Here is a 24,453-nt window from a genome sequence, read left to right on the forward strand (position 1 = left end):
CATTGGCTGCCAGCGTTTCAATTTGTGATAAATAGCGGGAATCCACAGGTTTCACCCCTGCAGAAGTGGCCTTAGGCAGGAAACTGAAGGGATCGGTGCAAAGACTCCCTCATTGGACTCCCAGTCCAGATCAAGATGCCTACACTTTGTCGCAAAGGCAAACGGAGATGCTGAAGCAAGTCCAGGCAAAAATGGAGAAGACCCACCAAAAACAAGGCTGCTGTTACAGTGCCCGGCGAACACAATTGATTTCCAACCGGAGGACTTGGTGTGGGTCACAGCCCATCCACTGTCCTGGGCCGATGCTAGTCACATGGCAAAGTTGGCCCCAAAATGGAAAGGGCCATCCATGGTCCTAAAGCGGTTAGGGTCTGTCAACTACCTGGTAATTTTCCCTGACAGTCCAAAGCAGGGAGACACCTATCATGTAGAGAACCTGAAAACATGTTATGGCCCCAAGGTGCTCTCTGTTACACTTCTGGAGGGGGGAGGGGTATGTAACCGCCACGGTGGCCTGTTATTACATGTCTATGTGTGCTGTGAAAATGTGTAAGATGTATATGTGTGTATATGCGTGTTGCGCACGGGAAGAGTAGTACTTCCTCCAGCCTCTATGCAAGAGTAGCCAGCCACTCAGGGCAGTAAGAGACAAAAGAAGAAGACAGAGACCAGGGACAGGGGAGCTTGGGTGTGACTGGAAGGGTTTGTTTGTTTGTTAGAAAAAAAACGAGTGAACCAATGGATAGGAGCTGTGTTGATAAACTTGCGTTTATTGTTCAGTGTTCTGTCCTCTGATTTAAGTTGGCGAAGGAAGTTTGTATGTTGCCAAAGATGATTGGTTATAGTTCATGCAGTGGCTGTTCAAATAGACACGCATTACATTGAATCCACGAATGACTTTTATTTTGACACGTTGTAAGAGACTTGCTGTGAGTTGTGAGAGAGGGAAGCGCTATGTTGCTATGGAGCAAATTGCTATGGAGCATAGATGTGCGCGTGTGTAGGCTTCCCCTGTGTTTTTAACTTTCTTGATATCCTCGAAAGCAATGTCTGTAAGTTTTTGGTTGTTTTGTTCTTCATTTAACAAGCATAAGTAACTTAGATTTTCTTCTATATGCACTGTTAGTTACATGGTGTGCAGATTGATAGTAATCGATTCAGTTGTTGTAGCGATGCTAATTTACGATAACTTTGTATATCAATGTATGACCATGTTAATGTACCATTTGCTTGTAATTCTGTTTATTAGTCAGTTGTGTCATACGGTAACTAGTTAAGAGACGTTCTAAGTCTTTTCTGTTTTTATTTATCGCAGTTTCACTTGTAAACTTTCACCTGCCGCACCTGAAGAACGTTAACAAAGGAGCAAAGCGCTCACTTCCTGGCTCGTGAAAACTGAGTTTGGCTGGCTGTTTAATCTACGTTTACATACAAGTCGTATAAAACACGTAGCGAGAACAGTACATTCAGCACATAGAGGACTTTTTTAAATAATGGATGAATTGCCTGCCGGGAATCAGTCAAGAGGCTTACCGAATTGCCTACCGGGAATCAGTCAAGAGGCTTACCTCCCTTTGTTTGATTGGAACCATAACTGGATTAAGTATAGTCATCCTCATATTCATCTGTTCTACTACTCATCCATCCTTCTTCATCATCCCGTTGACCAATTATTCCTCCAGTTTGGTGAGACTGTGCCCTTTTTGTTCCACGTGTTGGAGATCTCTGAATAACAAGCTAATCTCACTGACTTTTGCTACCTAGGCCTCGCTATGGACATGTCATGAATCATTTGGACATTGTTTGACTGTATACTGCATATTTTGTAAATTGTACATTTTTTGGGTGGGGTATTGTTTTCTTTGTCTTCCTCTCACATCTGGATGATATAAGATCATCTTGCACCTCAATCCTATTGTGTATATTGTGGTATCAACATCAAAGCCCCCTTATATTTTTGTACAGCCTTAGTTTAGGTAGCCTTTTCTGGTGCTTATAAGACTCTGAGACTTTCTGTCCATCTTTATCACAACACAACAAAAATTTTGCACACACATACGGATTCACCAAAGCAACTCTCTGAAAAATGAATACATAATTTTGACCTGAGCATTACAGGACTCACTTTACTAAGCACTTCAGAGTGCCTGAGATCCTGCATCTTCTTCAGTCTGTCCTTTACCATCTGCTGTAATTCTGTCTGTGTCCTCTCCACCTGAGACTGCACACAGAGACAGTAAGAGACTTGAGAAGTGCTTTTCATTGATGCACTTTCTGTTTCTCTTTTTTTAGTCTGAATCTGATGTCAATCCTCAAATTAAGTGTGATCAACAATAACATATTTTATCAGATTTAAATACTTTTTGTGCATTATGTACTGGAGTATGTAGAATATGAAGGTATCAGTGGTGCTTAAAAGAAGTTACAGGAAACATGTTAACAGGAAGTCTGTCATCGTAACAACAAAGGACACTGGAGGGGAGGGAGGTTAGGCAGTGGGGGACAGGTGGGTTCTGAAGAGGTGGGTTTTCAGTTTCCTGCAGAAGCTGGCAAGAGATTCCACAGTCCTGACTGAGTGAGGGAGGTCATTCCACCATCGCAGAGAAGAGGCGTGGTCGGGAAGAACAGCTGCCGGGTTCCTGATGTGAGGGGACCGTCAGTTGACCAGAGGTGGTAGAGCGGAGGGCTCTAGCAGGGATATGAGGAGTTATAAGGGACTGAAGGTAGGATGGGGTGGAGCCTCTTGTGGCCTGGTAGGCCAGCACCAGTGTCTTGAACTGGATGCGGGCTGCTACCGGAAGTCAGTGGAGTGCAGTAAGGAGCAGAGTGACATGAGAATGCTTTGGGAGGTTGAATACCAGACGTGCAGCAACATTCTGAACAAGCTGGAGCGTCCTGATGGCGAAGGTCGGCAAGCCAGCCAGTAAGACGTTGGAGTAGTCGAGGCGGGAGATGACAAGCGCTTGGACCAAGAGCTGGGTCGCCTGCTGCGTCAGGAAAGGGGCGAATCCTCCAGATGTTGTAGAGGGAGAATCTACAGGATCGAGTGACTGCCGCGATGTGACTAGAGTAGGTCAGCTGGTTGTCAAGGGTCACGGCAAGGTTTTTGGCTGTTCTGAAGAGGAACACCACAGATCCCTCAATGGTGATTGCGGTGTCGATTGTTGAGGAGTTCTTAGCGGGAAAAAACAGAAGCTCAGTTTTCTCCAGGTTGAGCTTGAGATCCACCCAGGAGGCGATGTCGACTAAGCAGGCTGCAAACGCGAGGCTGAACCTGAGAGTCGGAGGAGGGGAACGAGAAGAACAGCTGTGTGTCATCGGCGTAACAGCGGTAAGAGAGACCATGGGTGGAGATAACTTGCTGTTCTCACTGCAGCTGGTGAGTTAGATCTTCAACTGTCAGTGATCCGGTTGCCAGAGTTTCATAAATCCACCTTCACCATATCATTATCATTTCAGTGCTGCGAAGTCATATGTCTTGCTGTTGCGATGATACTGCGATGCATTTCTGTCTGTCATGGGGTGTACATAGACAATGGCGTCACAAAGCTCTCTAAGCTCATAGGTGAGAAAGATCATTAAAACGGGAAAGGTGATAAATCCATTGAAATGAGAAGGATGAAAGACACACTTACAACTCACTTGTTTCTCACATCTGTTGTAAAGAACCCTTGGGCATTCTTTATGAGAGGAATGAGCCTGATGGTTTCGTAATAATGATTACATATTAATGGATATTAATTAGATTAATTAATAACAAATGTACCAATTAGTTACTTTATTTTTTTAATTACACTCTTCATTTCCAGTGAGATAGAAGCTTACACTATGCTCTTAATGCCTCCCTCTTGTCTTTGACTTCATTTTGCACCAGGGGAAGCTGGTCTTGTTCCAGATGCGGTTGAATGTTCTGTGCCAGATGTTTTCAAACCCGTGGACAATTTTTGAAACGTAGCTCTGATCTATTCTAAACAAAAGGTGAAGCCGCTGCAGTCAGCTACATCTGTGTTACATCTCATGAAAATTAGGATAATGCTGTTTTGGGGAAAATCTGAAGTAAAATGTGAATATGGTGACATTCTACTCTGTGTTTATCATGTAATTGTCTAACACATTTGCAGAGTTGTGTGATACAGGTCAGGAAATGACTCCTTTCTGATTGGTTACTGAATTACTGAAAACTGAAACTCGGTATGACAGTGATTGGCTGCTGCCACCACTGCCTGTGGCAGACGACATTGTCGCCCAGCCAGCACTAGCTGCAGCACCACGGGACTTCGTGGAGGAACTCACAGCGTTGCTGAGAGAGATGAGGACAGCGCGTCCAGAGGAAACTCCTCGCCACCCAGAGCACCATGATCCTGTGTCCCGACTGCCGACCCCAGGATCCTGTACTCCACACACCACTGCAGGGAGTGAGTCTGCGGGCAGCAATCGACGGCCCTCCCATCAGCGTGAGATGGTGTACCGAGGTCCCCAGCCTACCTTCCCAGTATTCGCTAGGGGAGACCCAAGAGAGTTCGCCAGGCTAAAGGTCGCGCTGGAGAATCTGCTGCCTGAGGACGCTACAGAGCGCTTCAAATATCAGATCCTACTGTACCACCTGAAGTTTGAGGAGGCGCTGCTCATTGCGGAGTCTTACACCAACTCCCCGCGGCCCCACACGGACACCATGGCGAGCCTCACAAAGCGCTATGGTCAGCCCCACCAGCTGGCCTTGTGGAAGATTGCTGACCTGGTGGAGGCCCCAAACATTGTGCGCAACGACAGCAGTGGGTTCAGCAGGTTTGCCCTGCGCGTGAGGGCACTGGTGGGCATGTTGGACCAGCTGGGTGACAGTGGACGGACTGAACTCCGCTGTGGGTCTCACATCACACGGCTGCTATCCAAGCTGCCACAAGATATGCGGGCAGAGTTCAAGAGGTTTTTGTACCCCAGGAGCGTTGAGATCCCCAGTCTTTTAGACTTTGCTGATTGGCTTGAGTACGAGCTGAAGATTCAGGAGACGGGGTTTGAATCTCTGTGAGGGGAAGAGAGGAGCAGCATGAGACCCATGAGAGAGCAGTGCCGAGACGGCAAGACAGACAGGATACACCAGCATTCTGCACAGCACAGACCAGGCTCGGAGCATGCCTGCAACAGACCTCACCGCCCAGTGCCAAGCAGCCAGAGAGAACAGTGCACTGCCCATACTGCTCCAACACGCAGCACCACCTAGACCAGTGTGACAACTTCGCACAGCTGACAGTGGAGCAGAGAACGGCATGGGTCAGGAGCAAGAAGAGGTGCTGGCGATGCGGCTGCTCAGACCAGGCCGCACAGTGCCGCCTGAAGGTTGCATGCCAGAAGTGCAAAGGAAGACATCTTCAAGCCTTGCATGACCTGAATGCCAAGCCTACACCTGAGAACACTTCATGCCTGGTCAGCACAACAAATGAAGTTTTGTACGTGGACAGACGGTCCGGATGCACTCAGGTTCTTCTTAAGGTGAGCAAAGTGCTGCTACAGAACGGTGAGCACACTCTAGAGACTTATGCAATTCTTGATGACGGCTCCGAGCGTACCATCCTCCTTCCTGCAGCAGCCCAGAGACTCAAGCTCAAGGGGGAGCCAGAAGATCTCGCACTAAGGACTGTTCATCAGGACCTCAGAGTTCTGCGCGGTACCTCAGTATCCTTCTCCATCTCTTCTGCTGACAACCCACAGAAGTTGTTCCGGATACAGAGGGCCTTCACCGCAGATAAGCTTGGCCTGGTGGAGCACACGCACCCAGTGATGGCACTGCAGAAGAAATACAAGCACCTACAGGGCCTTCCCCTCCAGGTGCTTAACAGAGTGCGCCCATTGCTGCTGATTGGATCTGACTACCCCCATCTCATCACACCAGTTGAGCCAGTGCGTCTGGGACCCCCAGGGGGACCTGCGGCAGTGAAGACGAGGTTGGGCTGGACACTTCAGGGGCCGACCAACGGCATCAAGCAGCATGTCAGAAGCCAGCAGTGCCTGCACATCTCCACTCTCTCGCTCTTGCTCGAGCTGCTGCAAAATGTTGAGAGACGATGGCAGATGGATGTGCTTCCCTACAAGAGTGAGAAAATTGTCACTCACTCTCGGCAGGACCAAGAAGCAATGCACCTGCTGGCGACAGAGAGGGAGCAAGCGGATGTGGATGGCTGCCTGACCCTGACCAGTTCTCCTCCTTCCAAGAGCTGATTGAGGAGGTCGCACTGTCAAGTCACGGGGCGGCAGCTGTCCAAGTCAGTCTTTCTGCTAAAGACTACCAAGAAGCAGAAAGACAGGTCCTGAGACGAGCACAGCAGGACAGCTTTGCTGAGGACCTTAGACACCTGTGCACTGGTAAGCCCCTGGCTGCAACCAGCAGATTGCTCTGCTTAGCCCCAGAGTATGATGACACAGTGAAACTGATCTGGGTCGGAGGGAGGCTTCGCCGCAGTGACCAGCTGGAGCCAAATGCCATCCACCCAGTGGTCATGGTCCCCCGACATAAAGTGACTCATCTGGTCATCAAGGATGCCGATGAGAAGCTCCATCACCCAGAAGCAGAGCATCTCTTCGTGGAGCTACGCCGCAGGTACTGGATCCTACACGGCCGAGAAGCTGTCAAGCGGACTGTGCTGATTGAAGTGGAAGGGATCCTAAACTCCAAGCCACTGGGCTACGTGTCAGCAGATGTGGCCGACGCTGATCCAGTGACCCCCAACCTGCTCCTGATGGGGCGGCTCGACCCTTCACTTCCCCAGTCGGTGTATCCAGAATCTGAGCTGCTGAGTCGCCGGCATTGGAGACACACGCAGGTGCTAGCTGACCAGTTCTGGACGCACTTCATCAGACGCTTCCTGCCTGCTCTGCGGATACGCTCCAAGTGGCACAAAGACCCTGCGCAGCTGCAACCTGGGACCATTGTTATGGTGGTTGACCCCCAGCTGCCGAGAGCCCTGTGGCCAGTGGGCCACGTCACCAGTGTTGTCCCTGGAACGGACGGGAGAATAAGAACTGTGGTCATCCAGGTCAAGGACAAGACTTACACCAGATCTGTTGCACGCCTCGTTATGCTGCCTTCCATCCCAGACATGGACACTGACAGTCCTGTGACGGTAGAGGGACTATTTTTATTTTAACAGTTCGGGCGCCAGGTGAAATCCACCACCACTCAGACAGAGTAGTTATTATAATAATAAATGTTACTGATGCCGGCCTAAGCTACAGCGAACCAAACACAACAGGCACAGTTATTCAATTATTTATTTATTTGTCTAAAGAAAAAAATCCTGACCGCAAGCTTCCAAAAGAAACAATTTCCAAACAATTACGTTCAAAATTATACACGTAATATTACGACAATCCGACTTTTAAAATTGCCGTAACAAAATAACTTTAAACACAATTTCCAATACATCAACAATAAGAGGGCAACCCGGGTGTAACGACCTCGTCTCCTCCCGCACCGACTCCAGCCATTCAGCGATCGGCGTCGCCGGTTTACTAATCATCGGCTTGTCCCTTCATCACCTACACCTGTTTTCACTTTTGTTTTCCCTGATTTCCCCCTCTTTATTAAGCTCTCTGTTTCACTCTTTTTTGCGAAGTCCACACGCACCATATGTGTATTCTGAGCGTCTAGAATCTGTTTTGGATACCGTCAGTATTATTCTGTGTTGTAACCCATTTGTCTTCTGTCTTGTTTGGTATTCGTGTACTCGCTTGTTTTTTCATTAAAATTTCATCCAACTCTGCACTTGCGTCCGGCTACCTGGTGATCTCCTTACAGAAGACTTCGCCTTCACATGGACGCAGCAGAAATTCCCCTTCCCATGGAAGATGATCCAGCCCCCCCTGGCGCGTCCCCGCCGAATCCAGCCCTGGCCCAGTTGGTGGCAGATCAGCAGCGTGAGTTGTTCCACCTTCGCAGTGCCCTGGGTGATCTAGCCCGTCATGTGGAACGTTTGACTGTTTCGCTGCCTCGACCTCCCCCAGCTCCTGCTCCCCCTCCTGCGCCGCCAGCCGAGCACCTCCATTACCAAGATTCCCCGGTTAAGCTCCCCCAACAATATGATGGTTCCCCCTCTGAATGCCATGGCTTCCTTACACAATGCCAGCTGTTTTTCGACCAACATACTTCCTTTACAGACTCCACAAAGATTGCCACCCTAATTAATCTCCTCACGGGAAGAGCTCGGCAGTGGGCGACAGCTGTCTACGACCGAAGAGGAGTGGAAGTTTCCTCCTATGCCTGCTTCGTGGAACACTTCCGAGCTGTGTTTGATCATCCTGAGGAGGGGAGTGAGGTTGGTGAGCGCCTGCTTCGGATCACCCAGGGCACTAGTTCTGCTGCTGACTACTCGCTGTCTTTTCGCATCGCTGCGGCAGCCAGTGGCTGGAATGAACCAGCTCTTTGTTCCATCTACCGACGGGGACTAAGAGACGATCTCCAGATGGAACTGGCCTGTCGGGGGGAGAGTCTTAGTCTGGATGCACTCATCGCCCTCTCCATTCGCCTCGACCGTCAGCTGCAGGAACGTCGTCGTCTGTCCCGAGTCACCAGGTTGCCCATCCCGTCTGGTCCAGACCCCGAGCCCGAGCCCATGGAGATTGGAGCCGCGCATCTGTCCGCCTGCGAACGCCGTCGCCGTATCGAGCAGGGGCTGTGTCTGTACTGTGGAGCGGGGGGTCACCTGTTGTCGAGCTGTCCTGTCCACCCTGCTCACTCTCGAGGAGCTAGGAGAGAGGCGCTCACTCGGGAAATGACCCCCCAGCACAAGGTAAGCGCCTCCTGTTTCACTTTATCTGCCAGACCCTTCTTAATTCCTGTGACAGTGCGCTGCGGTGATTCCTTGGTCTCTCCACTTGCAGCCCTGCTAGACTCCGGGGCGGCGGGGAATTTCATCAGTCACTCCATGGCCCGGGCTCTTCATCTTCCCCTCCGTCTTCTTCCTGACCCGATCCCAGTGCATTCCTTGGATGGCCGTCCTCTGGGCAGCGGGACGGTTACCCACGCCACCGACCTGATCACCCTCACCGTGGGGGCTCTCCACCAGGAGGACATCGCTCTTTTGGTGCTCCAGTCATCAACCCGTCCACTCATCCTCGGACTCCCCTGGCTACAAAAGCACAACCCCCACATTTCCTGGTCCGAGAAAGAAATCATCGCCTGGTCTCCCGTGTGCCGACATCGGTGTCTTCTGCTCATCTGTGCCGCCACCTCAGTGGAGAGTCCCCCAATAACCACGCCTCCTGAGATCCCTCACCAATACCAAGACCTGAGGGAAGTATTCAGTAAAACCAAAGCCACCTGTCTCCCTCCTCATCGCTCGTGGGATTGTGCCATCGACCTCCTAGCCGGTACTTCACCGCCCCGTGGTCGTGTGTATCCTCTCTCCGTGAAAGAAACCCAAGCTATGGAGGAGTACATCGAGGAGGCCTTACAGCAGGGATTTATCCGTCCTTCAACCTCACCAGCCTCTGCAGGCTTCTTCTTTGTTGAGAAGAAGGATGGAGGTCTCCGTCCCTGCATCGACTACAGGAGTCTAAATTCCGTCACGGTGAAGTACCGGTATCCGCTCCCTCTGGTGCCGTCAGCCATCGAACAGCTTCGGGGGTCCCAGTTTTTCACTAAATTGGATCTCCGAAGCGCTTACAACCTCATCCGCATCCGAGAAGGAGATGAGTGGAAAACCGCATTCAGTACAACCTCTGGCCATTATGAATACATGGTGATGCCTTTTGGTTTGGTTAATGCACCCTCTGTCTTTCAGGCCATGATCAACGACGTGCTGCGGGACATGCTGGGGAGATTCGTCATAGCTTACATTGACGACATTCTGATCCATTCTGCCACTCTCTCCGAACACGTTTCACATGTCCGTCGAGTGCTGTCCCGCCTCCTCCAACATCACCTCTATGTAAAGGCAGAGAAGTGCAGGTTCCACCAAACCACCGTCTCCTTCTTGGGATACGTGATCGGTTCAGAGGGGGTGAGAATGGAGAAGGATAAGATCAGTGCGGTGACATCCTGGCCAGAACCCACTACGGTGAAGGAGCTCCAGCGTTTTCTGGGCTTTGCCAACTTCTACCGCTGCTTCATTCGAAACTTCAGCTCAGTGGCTGCCCCCCTCTCGGCTCTTCTGAAAGGACATCCTAATCGTCTCCGTTGGACGGATTCTGCCAGATCGGCTTTCAGTCAGTTAAAAAAGCGGTTCACTACAGCACCCATCCTGAAAATGCCTGACCCCCAGAGGCAGTTCGTCGTGGAAGTGGATGCGTCTGACACCGGTGTGGGGGCGGTGCTCTCGCAACGGCATGGTGAGCCAGCTAAACTGTTTCCGTGTGCATTCTTTTCCAGAAAATTATCCCCAGCCGAGAGGAACTATGACGTGGGCAACCGTGAGCTGTTGGCGGTGAAGTTGGCACTAGAGGAGTGGAGACATTGGCTAGAGGGGTCTCAGGAACCATTCCTCGTGCTAACCGATCACCGCAACCTGGAGTATATCAGAGGAGCAAAGCGGCTCAATCCACGTCAAGTCAGGTGGGCCCTCTTTTTCTCCCGGTTCAATTTTACTATCACCTTTCGCCCAGGGACAAAGAATGGCAAAGCAGATGCCCTCTCGCGTATCCACGGGTCGAACACAGTCTCCTCGGAGGACAAGACCATCTTGGCCCCCTCGCTGATTGTCGCACCCATACTGTGGAATATAGAAGAGGACATCCGAAGGGGTCTTGAGAGAGAACCCGCGCCTCCCAACCGACCCGTGGATAAAACCTTTGTCCCCACGACGCTCCGCAAGAGGATCATCATCTGGGCCCACACCTCTCTGTCTTCCGGTCACCCTGGAATAACTCGAACCACCCAGCTCATTTCTAACAAGTTTTGGTGGCCCACCTTGGCCTCTGACGTGAGGCGGTATGTAAGATCATGTTCCGTTTGCGCCATTACCAAGACCCCACGAGAAGTCCCAGCCGGAAAACTCCTCCCACTGCCGATTCCACAGAGACTGTGGTCTCACGTTTCAATAGATTTCATTACAGATCTACCTCAATCCAACGGAAACACCACGGTCTTGGTAGTGGTAGATCGGTTTTCCAAAGCTTGCCGCCTAATTCCCTTTGCTTCTCTCCCCTCTGCTCTCCAGGTTGCGGATGCCATGTTCCACCACATCTTCCGTTGTTTTGGCCTTCCGGAGGAAATTCTCTCTGACCGTGGCCCCCAGTTTACCTCTCGGGTGTGGAAGGCTTTCATGGAGAGACTGGGAGTCACGGTTAACCTCACATCGGGCTACCACCCGGAGTCTAATGGCCAGGCAGAGCGGACCATCCAGGACCTGGGGAGGTTCCTCCGTAGCTACTGCTACAGTCGTCAGCACGACTGGTCTCAGTTCCTGCCCTGGGCGGAATACGCTCAGAATTCTCTGCGTCATTCTTCTACTGGTCTAACTCCCTTTCAGTGCGTGCTAGGATATCAACCTCCCTTGTGTCCCTGGAATCCGAGCCAGACTGAGGCTCCTGCGGTGGATGACTGGTTTCGGCGGGCGGAAAGGGTCTGGCAAATGGCCCATGTACATCTCCAGAGAGCCGTCCGCCGACAAAAGTTGCAAGCTGATCGCCACCGCAGGGACCCCCCAGTTTTCCATCCTGGTGACAGAGTCTGGCTCTCTACCCGCGACATCAAGCTCCGCCTGCCTTGCCGTAAACTCAGCCCGCGGTTTGTGGGGCCGTTTAAAGTCCTCCGGAGGGTCAACCCGGTTAGCTATACATTACAATTACCCTCAAATTATAAAATCTCACCCACCTTCCATGTCTCTCTCCTCAGGCCGATGATTCCCGGTCCACTGGCTGATGCGGCCCCGCGGGACGCTCCACCTCCCACATTGGAGATAGACGGCTCACCAGCTTACTCGGTGCGCGCTCTCCTGGACTCCAGACGTCGTCAGGGCCGCATGCAGTATTTAGTGGACTGGGAGGGGTACGGTCCCGAGGAGCGATGCTGGGTCCCCGTTTCTGACATCCTGGATCCCAATCTCATCACTGATTTTCATCGCAACCACCCTGATCGGCCAGCCCCTCGCCCTCGGGGACGTCCCCCTGTCCGGCGACGTCACACGGCTGGAGCCGTGTCTCAAGGGGGGGGTACTGTAACGACCTCGTCTCCTCCCGCACCGACTCCAGCCATTCAGCGATCGGCGTCGCCGGTTTACTAATCATCGGCTTGTCCCTTCATCACCTACACCTGTTTTCACTTTTGTTTTCCCTGATTTCCCCCTCTTTATTAAGCTCTCTGTTTCACTCTTTCTTTGCGAAGTCCACACGCACCATATGTGTATTCTGAGCGTCTAGAATCTGTTTTGGATACCGTCAGTATTATTCTGTGTTGTAACCCGTTTGTCTTCTGTCTTGTTTGGTATTCGTGTACTCGCTTGTTTTTTCATTAAAATTTCATCCAACTCTGCACTTGCGTCCGGCTACCTGGTGATCTCCTTACACCGGGCGCCTTAGGAAAATAACAATAAAATAAAAAAAAACTGAAATAAACAGAGAACAGAAGAGCTATCCCTAGGTTAAAAAACCCCCCAAGCCATAGCCCAAGGTTACGACTTCTAAAGAGCGGTCAGTATGGAACCGGACCTCAAAAAGAAAGATTTGTCTTACCGCTGCCGTGTCACCTGCTAAATACGATTAAAAAAATCACAATAAAATCGTAAGCAGGAACTGACCACGGCTTACCGGTTGAACTTGTTCTGGTTCAAAAAGGCTCAGAACGCTCTCTCTCCGATACTCAAAAAAAAAAAAACAAGCGCGTCCGGACAGCGCAGATACCTCAAGGTGTTCTAAAAACACACAAGTGCGACACACCAGGCAGAGGAAGTGGAGGACAGACCGCAATGTTACCTGGGCCAGGTATTTATAGACACGGATCATGACCTGTATGCAGACGCCATGTTTTTAAAAAGAATATTTTATTATAAGGGGACATGGCTCTTATCGCCACAGTCCTTTCGTAGAGCGACAAATTTGGTTGGACAAATTTGGATACATACCACCCATTCACACCCTCTCTGTACTTCCATTTCTATTTAAATAAAACCCATTAAAGAAACATCTTGTGTCGCATTCTAACTGGATGCGCCATAGCGGCCACACATTTCCTGTGAACCATACCGTCCCTCACACACTTCACAACACTGGCTTTAGAGCTTTCTGTTTACTTAATACATAAGGTTTTATGGTTTTTCACCTTACAAGAATGTAAAATGGTGGTAAACCAATTAAGCTTGACTGGCAGGAGTAATGGCCTATAGGGTTTTTACCTTCATCTTTAAGGTCAGGGTTGAAATATGGATGGAGTCTGTCACTGAAAGACTGATCAGTGAAAGATCAGAGTAGAATATAGTTTGAGGTTTCCTGTAGGTTTCTTGTGGATAACCAAGATCTGATCAGAAGTACAGTTAACGTTTGAATACATTCTTTTGTAGTTGTGTTCAGCTTACTTGTAGATTGTTTTTCATCTTTTATAACTATGAACTTCTCATTTATTCAAAGTCGACTTTTTCCTTTTATAATTGTTTTGGGTAATGTTTGTGTGTGGGTACACAGTCATATTTCACAGTGTGATGAACTCAGTTCACAATCAAGAGCAAGAGGAAGCAGGTTCCTGCAGGTTTTGTTTGCAGATCTCTGTTTTTTCGCTGTAGGATAGACAGGAGTGTGGCACTGAAAAGAATTAATTTGCTTTCCTACTGTGATCTTTTGCTCATGAGGTAGTTAAACCTGATTGAGGCACTAATTGTAAGTTGCTTTGATTTCAAAAGCCTCTGCAAAATACCAAATTGTAAATCGTAAGCTCACTCAAAACAGACAACTGTCAAAAAAAGTCATCTTAATGCAGTACACCAACCAGCATAATTTGTCCTCTTTCTGTGCTGGGCAGTGTCTTTCTAACTAAAACTGTACATCATACATCATATCAGGCAACTGGCAACTGCAAAGTAGTAATGTTATTTAAAATTATGACCAGAAAAAAAATCCATCTGAAAATCAGGTTAAAGATCCCGAATCAACCAGAAATCTGTGCTCCATATTTGGGATGTGGTAAAAAAACAAGTAAATTATTTGAAGTTAACTGTTTTGCAAGACTAAAAGTTAGATGTATGTATTGCATCAGGAGTGTTTCATGCTATGTATCTCGTGTGTTCTTAATGACTTTGTCAGCAACCCTGTTTTCCAAGTCAGACATCAGAAGCTCTTTATTTACAGCCATTTCTCTCTTTGCTTTGCTGTGTGGTTGTTTTTGAAATCTAGACCCAAAAAATTATGCACACAAGCACAAAGAGCACATAAATACATGCTGTTTTCGGAAATAAAAACAAAAAGTGATCAGAATAAAAGTCATCAAATGTCAGTAATATCACAAATGTTGATAAAAAAATTGTAAGACTTAAGTCTCTAAACTCTTTCCACAACAAACCACTCTGATGCTGTCAAACACAGCCATGTAGAGGAGGGGGTGAATGCACATGTTTAGTGTGGCAAATCCCTTCGATATTTGGTATGCATCGTACTGCAAACACGTTTTCTCCTTCAGATAATGGTGATAAGTCTGCAAAATGTGATAGGGAATAAAAGACAGGGCATAGAGTGTGCACACTGAGCCCACCAACGAAACCACTTTCCTTTTCTCCTGTGACACGACAGTTTTTGAAAACCACCCTAATTACACCTATGTATGATGCAAAGGTCAGCACCAGCGGTATCAAAAACCCCAGCACAGTCAGAGAAAGTCTGTAATTGAAGTACAGAATCTTATCTCCTTTGCTCTTAGAGACACAGAGGGTAGTATTATTTCCCTCTGTGGGCTCTGTAATGGCGTATTCGAGAACTGGTGAAGGGATGATAGCTATGACCCAGACTAACACACTGGTGATCTTGGCATGTTTAGGGCGCACATGGCTATGTGTGAAGAGGGGATGAACAATAGCTATATATCTGTTTACACTGATGCACAAAATGAAAAAAATGCTCACGTAGAGGTTACAGGTGAAAAGGAAACGCTCAATTTTGCATGCAGTGACACCAAAGGTCCAGTTTTTGTCGTTTGAGTAGTAAGTGATGAGTAGCGGCAGGGTTAGTACATAGAGGAGGTCACTGATGATGAGGTTACAGGAGAAGACCACTCCAGTGCGCCAGTTCTGTCTTTCTTTTGTCAGCAGCAGGACCAGAGCAAAGACATTGCCGAGAAATCCCACGCAGAATTCAACTCCATACATAGGAGGGAGCAGTTTCTTTTGAAATTCATAGCTGAATTTCTTGAAATTCATAGCTGCAATTCAGTGATGTGTTGAGCATTTTCCTCTCCTTATTTGGCAGAGACAGAGAGAGAGAGAGAGAGAGAGAGAGAAGGAAAGAGAGAAGAAAACAGTATTGCTTTTTCATTATTTTGATCATAACTTTGCTAAATGTAAATGAAATCATTTACATAAAACACGTCATGCATTGAAAATGTTATACTGTACTAGAGTATAGTGTGGTATACTGTAAGCCACGAGAAAACAAACAAAAAAGATCAGATGAGTATTTCCCGCCTGTAGATTATCAGCACTTCTGTACTGTACGTACACTCTGTTATGTACCCTTAAAATTCAGTATAATTACATTTATACTGTTATTCTACATTTGGGAGTTTATCGTGATCTAAGGACTGTTAGGTAGTGTGTTTTGTGTATTTCAAGAGTATTTCAAAGTTCAAGTGTAAGAGATTGCTTTTCCTGTCACCAGCGACATTTTCGTCTCAAAGGCACGAGACTTACAGTTTCCGACCACAAAATTCACAAGTCACCGAGACAATCATTAAAACACAAGACATGGAGCAATATACAGTGATGTGAGTAAACAGTGCCACTAAAATAATTTACTGAAAATATCCATTCGTATATTTACGTAGACAACTAATGTAAGTGTACCTCACATTCTTTTCAATGGGAAAATTGTAATGCATTTCCAGAGCCCCGGAAATTAAAACCCAAACATGCTAAAACAACACCAAGTCCATTGTAACTGACACAACTGTATCAACAGGTAGCGTACCTTATCACAATACAAGCTAGTTCATGAATTCCTTTCCCAAAGGTTGTGCGCGCAGTCGACAAATACAAAAATAGTGTCTGTGTCATGCCCTTGTTAGGTTGTCCTTGTTCAATAGTCTTTATTAAAACCAGTTTAACACTTAAACATATGACTTTTATGTCTTGACCTACCTATGTGCTAACATTTTGGACACTCAATACTTTAGGTCTTCATTGTGGATGTGATCATCGCTTTTCAGTGTTTGATTTTAGAAAACCACGAATACTCAGAACTAAAAGCGACACAAAGTTGAACTACACACAGGACACGTAGCTCTTTTCACACTCAGTTGCTTTCAAAGTGCAGGAAACCATAACAGGTTGGTGGCTCGCTCTCAGCTCCTTGCCTGGCGCAGATGGTTCAAAGCTGTCTTTGTAATTTTAAAAAAAGTTAACCGAAGTAGGGGTAATAAATGGAACTGTTCGTGAAGCCGAATTTTCATAATCCGTGACGGGAAAGACTGTATGCTAATAAAGTAAAGAATAGGACCCTAATTACAAAATAAATATGTAAAACTGTAATGGTTACTGCTGTAAATTCAGTTTGTAGACGCACGTGGTAGGCGTAATTGACATACTGACACCCTGTCACTCACACTGTCCTCGGCTATAGTCTACTGATAATACCTCAAACTTTAGAAATTAGCGGGGTTATTAGAGGGGAGTAGCAGAGTCTTTGGGAGAAACCAAACAACCTCAAAAAGACTGTAGAATAGCAAAAATCATAAACATTCACTAAACGGCATTAGGAGAAAAGAAAGAAAGAAAGAAAGAAAGAAAGAAAGAAAACCCTCAGATAAGTAGCCTAACGAATGAATGAGTGAATGGACTAGCTAGGCTTATCACCTATCACCAACGTGAGTCTGAAATAGCTGCAGTTCCATAGCGCTCAGCAATATAACCTAAGCTGCCAATTTTCAAACGTGCATTACAAATGCCTCTCTTTTGTTTCTCATTTAGAAATACAGATACATCTATATGACTAGACTTGTCAGCCGCATTCCCTTACCTTGTAGTGATTCATGAAACAAACTCTTCAGACAAGCCACATACGTTTAGGGAATATGGAAATATGACGGAAGTTCAGTTGAGAGGATGCTGCTGGTAGAATATTCTGCGCATAAACAACAGTCGCACCTCGAAAACGGAAAATTTAAACGGAACGTCTATGTTCAATCCAGAGAAATGTCTTTTTTTTTTTTGTGATAACTTAGAAGAAGTCCTGAGAAGGCACAAGTTTGGTCCAGAAGATATATGGAACATGGAAGAAACCGGTGGGGTCACCGTCCACAGTCCTGAAAAGATCGTGGCATTGTGTGGTTGCAAACAGGTCATCTCAATTCCACCAGCAGAAAGAGGCACGGTAATGACAGTCACCTAGGGAGTGTCTGCCACAGGTAACAGTCTTCCACCATACTCCCTATTTCCCTGAGTCAAGTTCCATGATCATTTCATACAACATCAGGTTTAAGGTCAGAGGAATTTATCCTTTTAATCTTGATGTTTTTCTTCCACACAGTTAATATTTAAATCATTTTTTGAAATGTGTTGATGCAGAGATATATACGTGAAATGTATATATTTATATACACATGTATGACAACCAGTCCTTGTCTACCCTACTAATTAGGCCTTCACTTATTAAATTATGCTCTTTTCCAGTGAGATAAAATCTTATGGGATGTGTTCTATGCCTCCTTCTTGTCTTTGACTGCATTATGCACAAGAACAAACTGGTCTGGTTCCACTTGCGGTTGAAGGGCCTATCCCAGGTGTTTTCCAGTGTGAGGGCAAATTCTGAAATGTCGTTCTAAATAGAAAGAGAAGCAGTTGCGGTCAGCTGTATGTGTCTTATATCTCATGAAAATTAGAATAATGCTGTGTCGAGGAGAAATAGAAACATTTGTAAATATCATATCATTTCATTATGGGTTTACCATCTATAATCATGTAGTTCATTCACATAGTTTTACAATATAGATCTGGAAATTGGAAATAGCTGCAGTATGGATGGTGTAGAACAGGAACTGAATTGGAATTACAGGAAATTCCACAACCCAGTGAGTGTAATTCCATAAATACTACAACTAACATGTTAGAAACAGTTTTCTACAAGGGTAGTTCAAAATACTTTCCACTTATCAGTCAGTAAATCAGTTTTAAGACTAGGTTTGATTAATTTGGTGAAGTATACCTTAAATACTCCAAGGGAAAATGCCCGTGTTAGTCCAAGAAAAGATGTCTGATATGCAATACTAAGTAAACGCTGCTGAATTGATAAAAATAAGTCCACTTTAACTGATGTCTATGTAGCCTTTGTTCCCAGGCTCCAATTGGAGAGCATTTGTTTGATCTTTAAGGAGTGTGAACCCCTCCTCCTAGATGTCATTTCCTCCTTTACACTCATTTTAAAAAATCATGCTTCATTAGCAGTTCAAATACAATATGAGGTCCATGTTAACCCAGGCTTTTTCTGTTAGACACATGAAACCGCTCTTGAAGAAACTCAGAGGCTGGCCAGTTAAATCAAAATATTCAAAAACTGAGAGTATTGTAGGTTTCCTGTAGCCAGTCAATACATGTAATCATGTAATTTTAATGCCTCAGTTTTTTTTTTAGATATAGTATGTTTGGCATATTTTTTATTTTGAACTTATTATGAACTTTTGATTTATTCAAAGTTGATTATCATCCACATTCACATATGTGCCATTACAAGCTAAGCTTTTGAACACTGAGAATTTTAATCTTATTTTATTTTATTTTATTGGAAATTACCAGCATCACAGGTATGTATTTGGGCATCATGCATGAACTGAAAAAAAAGATTACAACGTGTTGCCTTGTAATTATCCACAATTTCAAATGTGTTATCAGACGGTCGTCTTCCACTAAATCATTAGCTCATACATATGCCTTCCTTTTCTCCTTCTGTAATCCTTTTACCTTTGATTTGACCTTTCACTTGAGATATTACAGATGTGATGTTTAAAAGCTTTTTTAAAAGAATAAGTGTATAAGGGTTAATGAATTGTTTGGCTGGGCTTGATTTATACATTTATTTCAGAAATGCAAGCATATATTCAAATTTCAAAGTAAAATTTACGTTTCTTGTGTAATGCATGTGTATGGGACAAATGGGAAGGTCACTGAAAACACACAACTGTAAAAAAAAAAATGCCAGCACTATGCAGGACAGAAACTTGCATAATTTTTCCTCTTTTTGTCTGTCTTAGGCAGTGACATCAGCCATTATTTTGCAAGACTAAAAGTCAGATGTATGTATTTCATCAGGTGAGGGCAAAGAAACTAATCCTACTACTGAGAAATGCTAACATGTAGGGATACATAAATACAGACGTATCATTGATTTCTTGTTCAACCCTGATTTCTGTGTCAAATACTCTCTTTATTCACAACCGTGTATTTCTTTGTGGTTTTTTTTACTTGTTTTTTAAACCTAGACCCAAACAATTAGGCACACAAGGACATACATGTTATTTTTGGAATGAAAAGTGATCAAAAGAAAAGTGATCAAAACTCAGTAATATCACAAATGGTGCTGACATAAAAAAAAAAAAAAGTTTTAAATCACTGAGTTCTTTCCACAACAAACTGTCTTGGTACTGTCAAACACAGCCATGTAGAGGAGGGGGTGAATGCACATGTTTAATGTAGCCAATCCCTTCGATATTTGGTATGTGTTGTACTGCAAACACGTTTTCTTTTTTGGAATATAGTGATGAATCTGCAAAATGTGATAGGGAATAAAAGACAGGGCATAGAGTGTGCACACTGAGCCCACCAACAAAGCCACTTTCCTTTTCTCCTGTGACCTGATTTTGGCATTTTTGAAAACCACCCTAATCAGACCTATGTATGATGCAAAAGTCAGCACCAATGGTATCAAAAACCCAAGGACAGTCAGAGAAAGTCTGTAATTAAAGTGCGACAGTTCAATCTCCCCTCCTTTGATCTTAGAGACACAGTGAGTTGTGTTCTTTTCCTCTCTGAGTTGTGTACTGGCATATTTGAGAACTGGTGAAGAGATGATAGCTACTATGACCCAGACTAACACACTGGTGATCTTGGCATGTCTAGGGTGCACATGGTTATGTGTGAAGATGGGATGAACAATAGCTATATATCTGTTTACACTGATGCACAAAATGAAAAAAATGCTCACGTAGAGGTTACAGGTGAAAAGGAAACGCTCAATTTTGCATGCAGCGACACCAAAGGTCCAGTTTTTGCCGTTTGAGTAGTAAGTGATGAGCAGCGGCAGGGTTAGTACATAGAGGAGGTCACTGATGATGAGGTTACAGGAGAAGACCACTCCAGTGCGCCAGTTCTGTCTTTCTTTTGTCAGCAGCAGGACCAGAGCAAAGACATTGCCGAGAAATCCCACGCAGAATTCAACTCCATACATAGGAGGGAGCAGTTTCTTTTGAAATTCAGAGCTGCAATTCCATGATGTGTTGAGCATTTTCCTCTCCTCTCGTCCTCTGTTTGTGAACACGATGGTGAAAAATGAGCTAGAGAAGTGAACAAGTGAGTGGAGAAAAGAACAAGTTGACAATAAGTTATAAGTATTATATATATATATATATATATATATATATATATATATATATATGCATTTCTCTGTCTCAAGGGGGGGGGGCAAAGAACTTCATAAACTCCTTCCTTCCTTCCAGATCCTGCAATCTTTTACATAAAACATTTAATAATTGAAAAGTGTTAAGCTATATCATTGTATATATTATAGTCAGAGGTGGACAAAGTAAACAACTCCATGCTATCTCAAAGTATAGATACTCCTGGTCAAATATTACTCCAATACAAGCAAAAGTTGTTCAGTTCAATTTTTACTTGAGTTAAAGTACTGGAGTACTTGCTTTTAAAAATACTTAAGTATTCAAAAGTACATTTTCTTTTTAACGTCATCGCATTGTTCTATTGTTGCAACAATGCATTTACAGAGTCTCATGACTCTGAAACAACCTACTGAATGCACTGACTTGCTTGTAGAACCTGTAGAATAAAAAGCTTGTGGAATACGTTACAAAGCCTATAGAAACACAGTTGAACCAAATGCTTCCTCTATAAAAGACAGTGTATAGCTTCAGTTAAACAGGCACTAGGTTAACTCAGATTGGCCTTAAAAGGATAAACACGTCATAATGTTGTAGGCTAGGTTAATTTTACTTCTACTACATAGCATTGTCTGAAATGTGAAACAGCTGGATGACCATCGTCACCGCTTGACCCCCGCCCCCCTCGTCTTATTGGGACCGGGTCCTACGTGAATCCGCTGACCTCACCAAATATTACTGTGTTTACCTGACAAGATTAAAACATATTTCTGAAAGGATTTGTCAGTAACGTTAACTCAGCATTTTCGCTAGTTAACTATTAGTATGCGTCAGCAGTGGATTCACACAGGACCCGATGTTAACTTTATCTTTATCATCTTTATCTTCCATTGTAGTAGCCATCAGTAAAACCTCCAAGTTCAGTTGTTAAAAAAATGCAGCACGCACTTGACTGACAGCATTGGAATAGTTTACTGTGATTGGGTTTTCCCCTGTGATGAACACAATATGGCCTATCGCATTTTAGAAAAGAAAATTCCGCTGACTTCAAAGCTATGCGTTAAAGTATACTTATAACGAGTAACGAGAACCTTCATAGAAATGTAGTGGAGTGAAAAGTACAATATTTGTATTTCAAATGTAGTGGAGTAAAAGTCATAAGTTTCCAAAAAAAAAAAAAATAACACTCAAGTAAAGTACAGACACTCTAAAAATGTACTTAAGTACAGTACTCAAGTAAATGTACTTCGTTACTGTCCACCCCTGATTATAGTGTACTTGATCCGGCAAAAGTAAACTGAATATGTATCGTCTGTGGATTCATGCATGTCGGCACTTTTATATAGGGTGACCGTATTTTGGTTTTCAAAAAGGAGTCGGGGGCGGGGTGATGCATTCCCCTCCTAAGTTACTGGGAAATCTAAGTGTATGTCACTTTTGGTTCCTGTCGTTGCACATGTAAGGCTGATGCTTGACAATGCAATGTGAAACTGCATCTGTACTTAACTGCCGCAATACATAGCCGGCTTGTCTTTAATAAGACAAATAACTGCTTGCATAATGACAGTGGCAAGATGACCTTATTTCTTTCCATTCGAGTTTTGGTAGCGTTACGGCTTTCTTAAGGTCTCTTGGCTTTTGCTGTGGCGTTAACGGCAATGGATGCGATGCAGTTGAACCACTGTTTATGGCATGATAGTGTACATGACCGTCCATTGGTGGCATGCGAGAGGGCGCGACCTAAAAGAAAAGGTCAAAGCAATGCAAATGCACACACAGTGAATGGCGACTGTGGAAAGCAAAAGCGGAATCCCGGACATTTCTGGCGATTTCGAAATCAAGGCCGGGAGCATTTTTTAAGTCCGAAAAAGAGGACATGTCCGGGAAAAAGAGGACGTATGGTCACCCTATTTTATACATCACTGGCATTCAGCATAACTACATTTACACCATTTCGAAAGTTTATAATGATCTTAGGAGTGTGTTAGGCAGTGCGTTTATGTACTTCAAAAGTATTTAAAAGACGTTCATGTACACGAGGTTGCTTTTCCCATCACTAACCACATTTGGGTCACAGAGCCACAGTACTTAAACTTCCGACCACTTCCGTTATAGACAAATTAGTAGCTCACCCCCACCTCTCTCTCTCTCTCTCTCACACACACACACACACACACACATGGCACACGTTCTTGAGAACCCTTGTAAGACGAATTCTCATATTTCAGAGATGTAACTACCATAAAATTCATTGGGAAACATTTTAATGCATTCTCGAGGCCTAAAAATGGACCCCCAGATTGGACTGGCTAATACAGCACTATATCCAACAAAAGGGACAGCGTTATTCCAATAGATCATAACACAAACTGACACGGAATTTTCCCTCTCTTAATTTCGCGCTGTATATAAATTGTGTGCAGAGTTGGCGAAGATAGAAAATGTGCATACAAAATGTCCTTGTTGCGCTGTCCTTAATGGATATGCTTAACTACATTATATTTAACATTCAAAGTTATGCTTTTCGATGTCCTTACTTTTAACACTGTTCGTTTTTGTCATGGTGCGGATGATTATCGCCGCTAAGACTGGCAAACCACGAGTACTGAGATCTAAATGGGAAATGAGTCAAATATGTGCTGTACGCGCACAGTGGCTCTTGTCTCGCGGGCTCCGCTATTCTCAAGCTGCAGGAGATCAAAGTCCGGTGACAGCCTGCGCTTAGCTGGACATAGGAAGTCCAAATCGGTCCACGTCCGAATGAAGCCGAAAAAAGATTTAATTCGTTAACAGGAGCAGGGGTGTTTAACGAAACTCTTCCTACAGTCGAATTCTCCTAAAACGAAACAGCCTATCTCGTCGAAGACTGTACACCTGCTTCAGTCAAGTACCTTTAGCGCCGCTGAAGTTCCTCTGTACAATTTCAGTAAAAAAAGACACGAAACTGTAATCGTTACTGTTGTGGTAGATTCAGAGATGTGGAGATGTACAAATATTGAGGAGTGTGACTGACACACTGACAGTTATCTCTCACTATTTAGGGAAAACTCAGACAAACAAACAAGCAAACACATACACACACACACACACACGCTGACTAATACCTATCATCTACCTGAATGTAGTTTAAAACTTTATGCCAATTAAACTGAATTTCCATACCTCTCAGCGCGCTAAAGCTGTATCTTCTTATCGATGCAGGAGCGTCAATTTTCTTCCTCTTCAAGAAATCCCGACGCACCAGCAAGACAAGACTTGTCAGTCAAGTTCCCTCCCCTCGTGAGGACAAGTTCATGAGACGAAGTCTTTCGGTTAGACAGATCATTTTAGCGAATATATGAGTACGACGGACGCTCAATACTAGGATGCTGCTGGACCGCAATTCTGAAAAAAAAAAACTGCAATGCAAAATGCCCCCCCTCCCTTTTTGTGCTTAAGGTGTACTGATGCAATCGCTTAGAACCAGAAGGTGAGTACAAAAATTGTAATAATTATGTTAATAATGATAAGATGTTTGAGATATCTGGTTCATGATACTATCAGTGTTGTAGGTAGTAAGTGAACCATCTCTCTAAAGTCATTCTCTTGATATTTTATATTATCAGAATGTTTCAGGGTAGGTTTTTTTGTTGTTTTCATATAGTATGAGGATATTTGTTTGATAATATTAGCAGAAAATTATGTGGGCTTTATTACGTATCATTAATATTATATAACTTACACGCACC

The 24,453-nt window shown here is 44.9% G+C and overlaps 1 protein-coding gene and 2 pseudogenes across 1 annotated transcript; all 3 read right to left on the bottom strand.

Moving 5' to 3' along the window:
- Positions 1 to 1,967: 1,967 nt before the first annotated feature.
- LOC115816272 (uncharacterized) lies at positions 1,968 to 3,318 on the bottom strand (annotated as a pseudogene).
- Positions 3,319 to 14,446: 11,128 nt separating this feature from the next.
- LOC115816273 (P2Y purinoceptor 11-like) lies at positions 14,447 to 15,326 on the bottom strand (annotated as a pseudogene).
- Positions 15,327 to 19,716: 4,390 nt separating this feature from the next.
- LOC115816274 (P2Y purinoceptor 11-like) lies at positions 19,717 to 20,616 on the bottom strand. The gene has a single exon (XM_030779237.1). The coding sequence runs from the start codon at positions 20,614 to 20,616 to the stop codon at positions 19,717 to 19,719; it is 900 nt and encodes a 299-aa protein (XP_030635097.1).
- Positions 20,617 to 24,453: the final 3,837 nt, after the last annotated feature.

This window comes from Chanos chanos, chromosome 7, assembly GCF_902362185.1.
Source record: "Chanos chanos chromosome 7, fChaCha1.1, whole genome shotgun sequence".
NCBI classification, from domain to species: domain Eukaryota; kingdom Metazoa; phylum Chordata; class Actinopteri; order Gonorynchiformes; family Chanidae; genus Chanos; species Chanos chanos.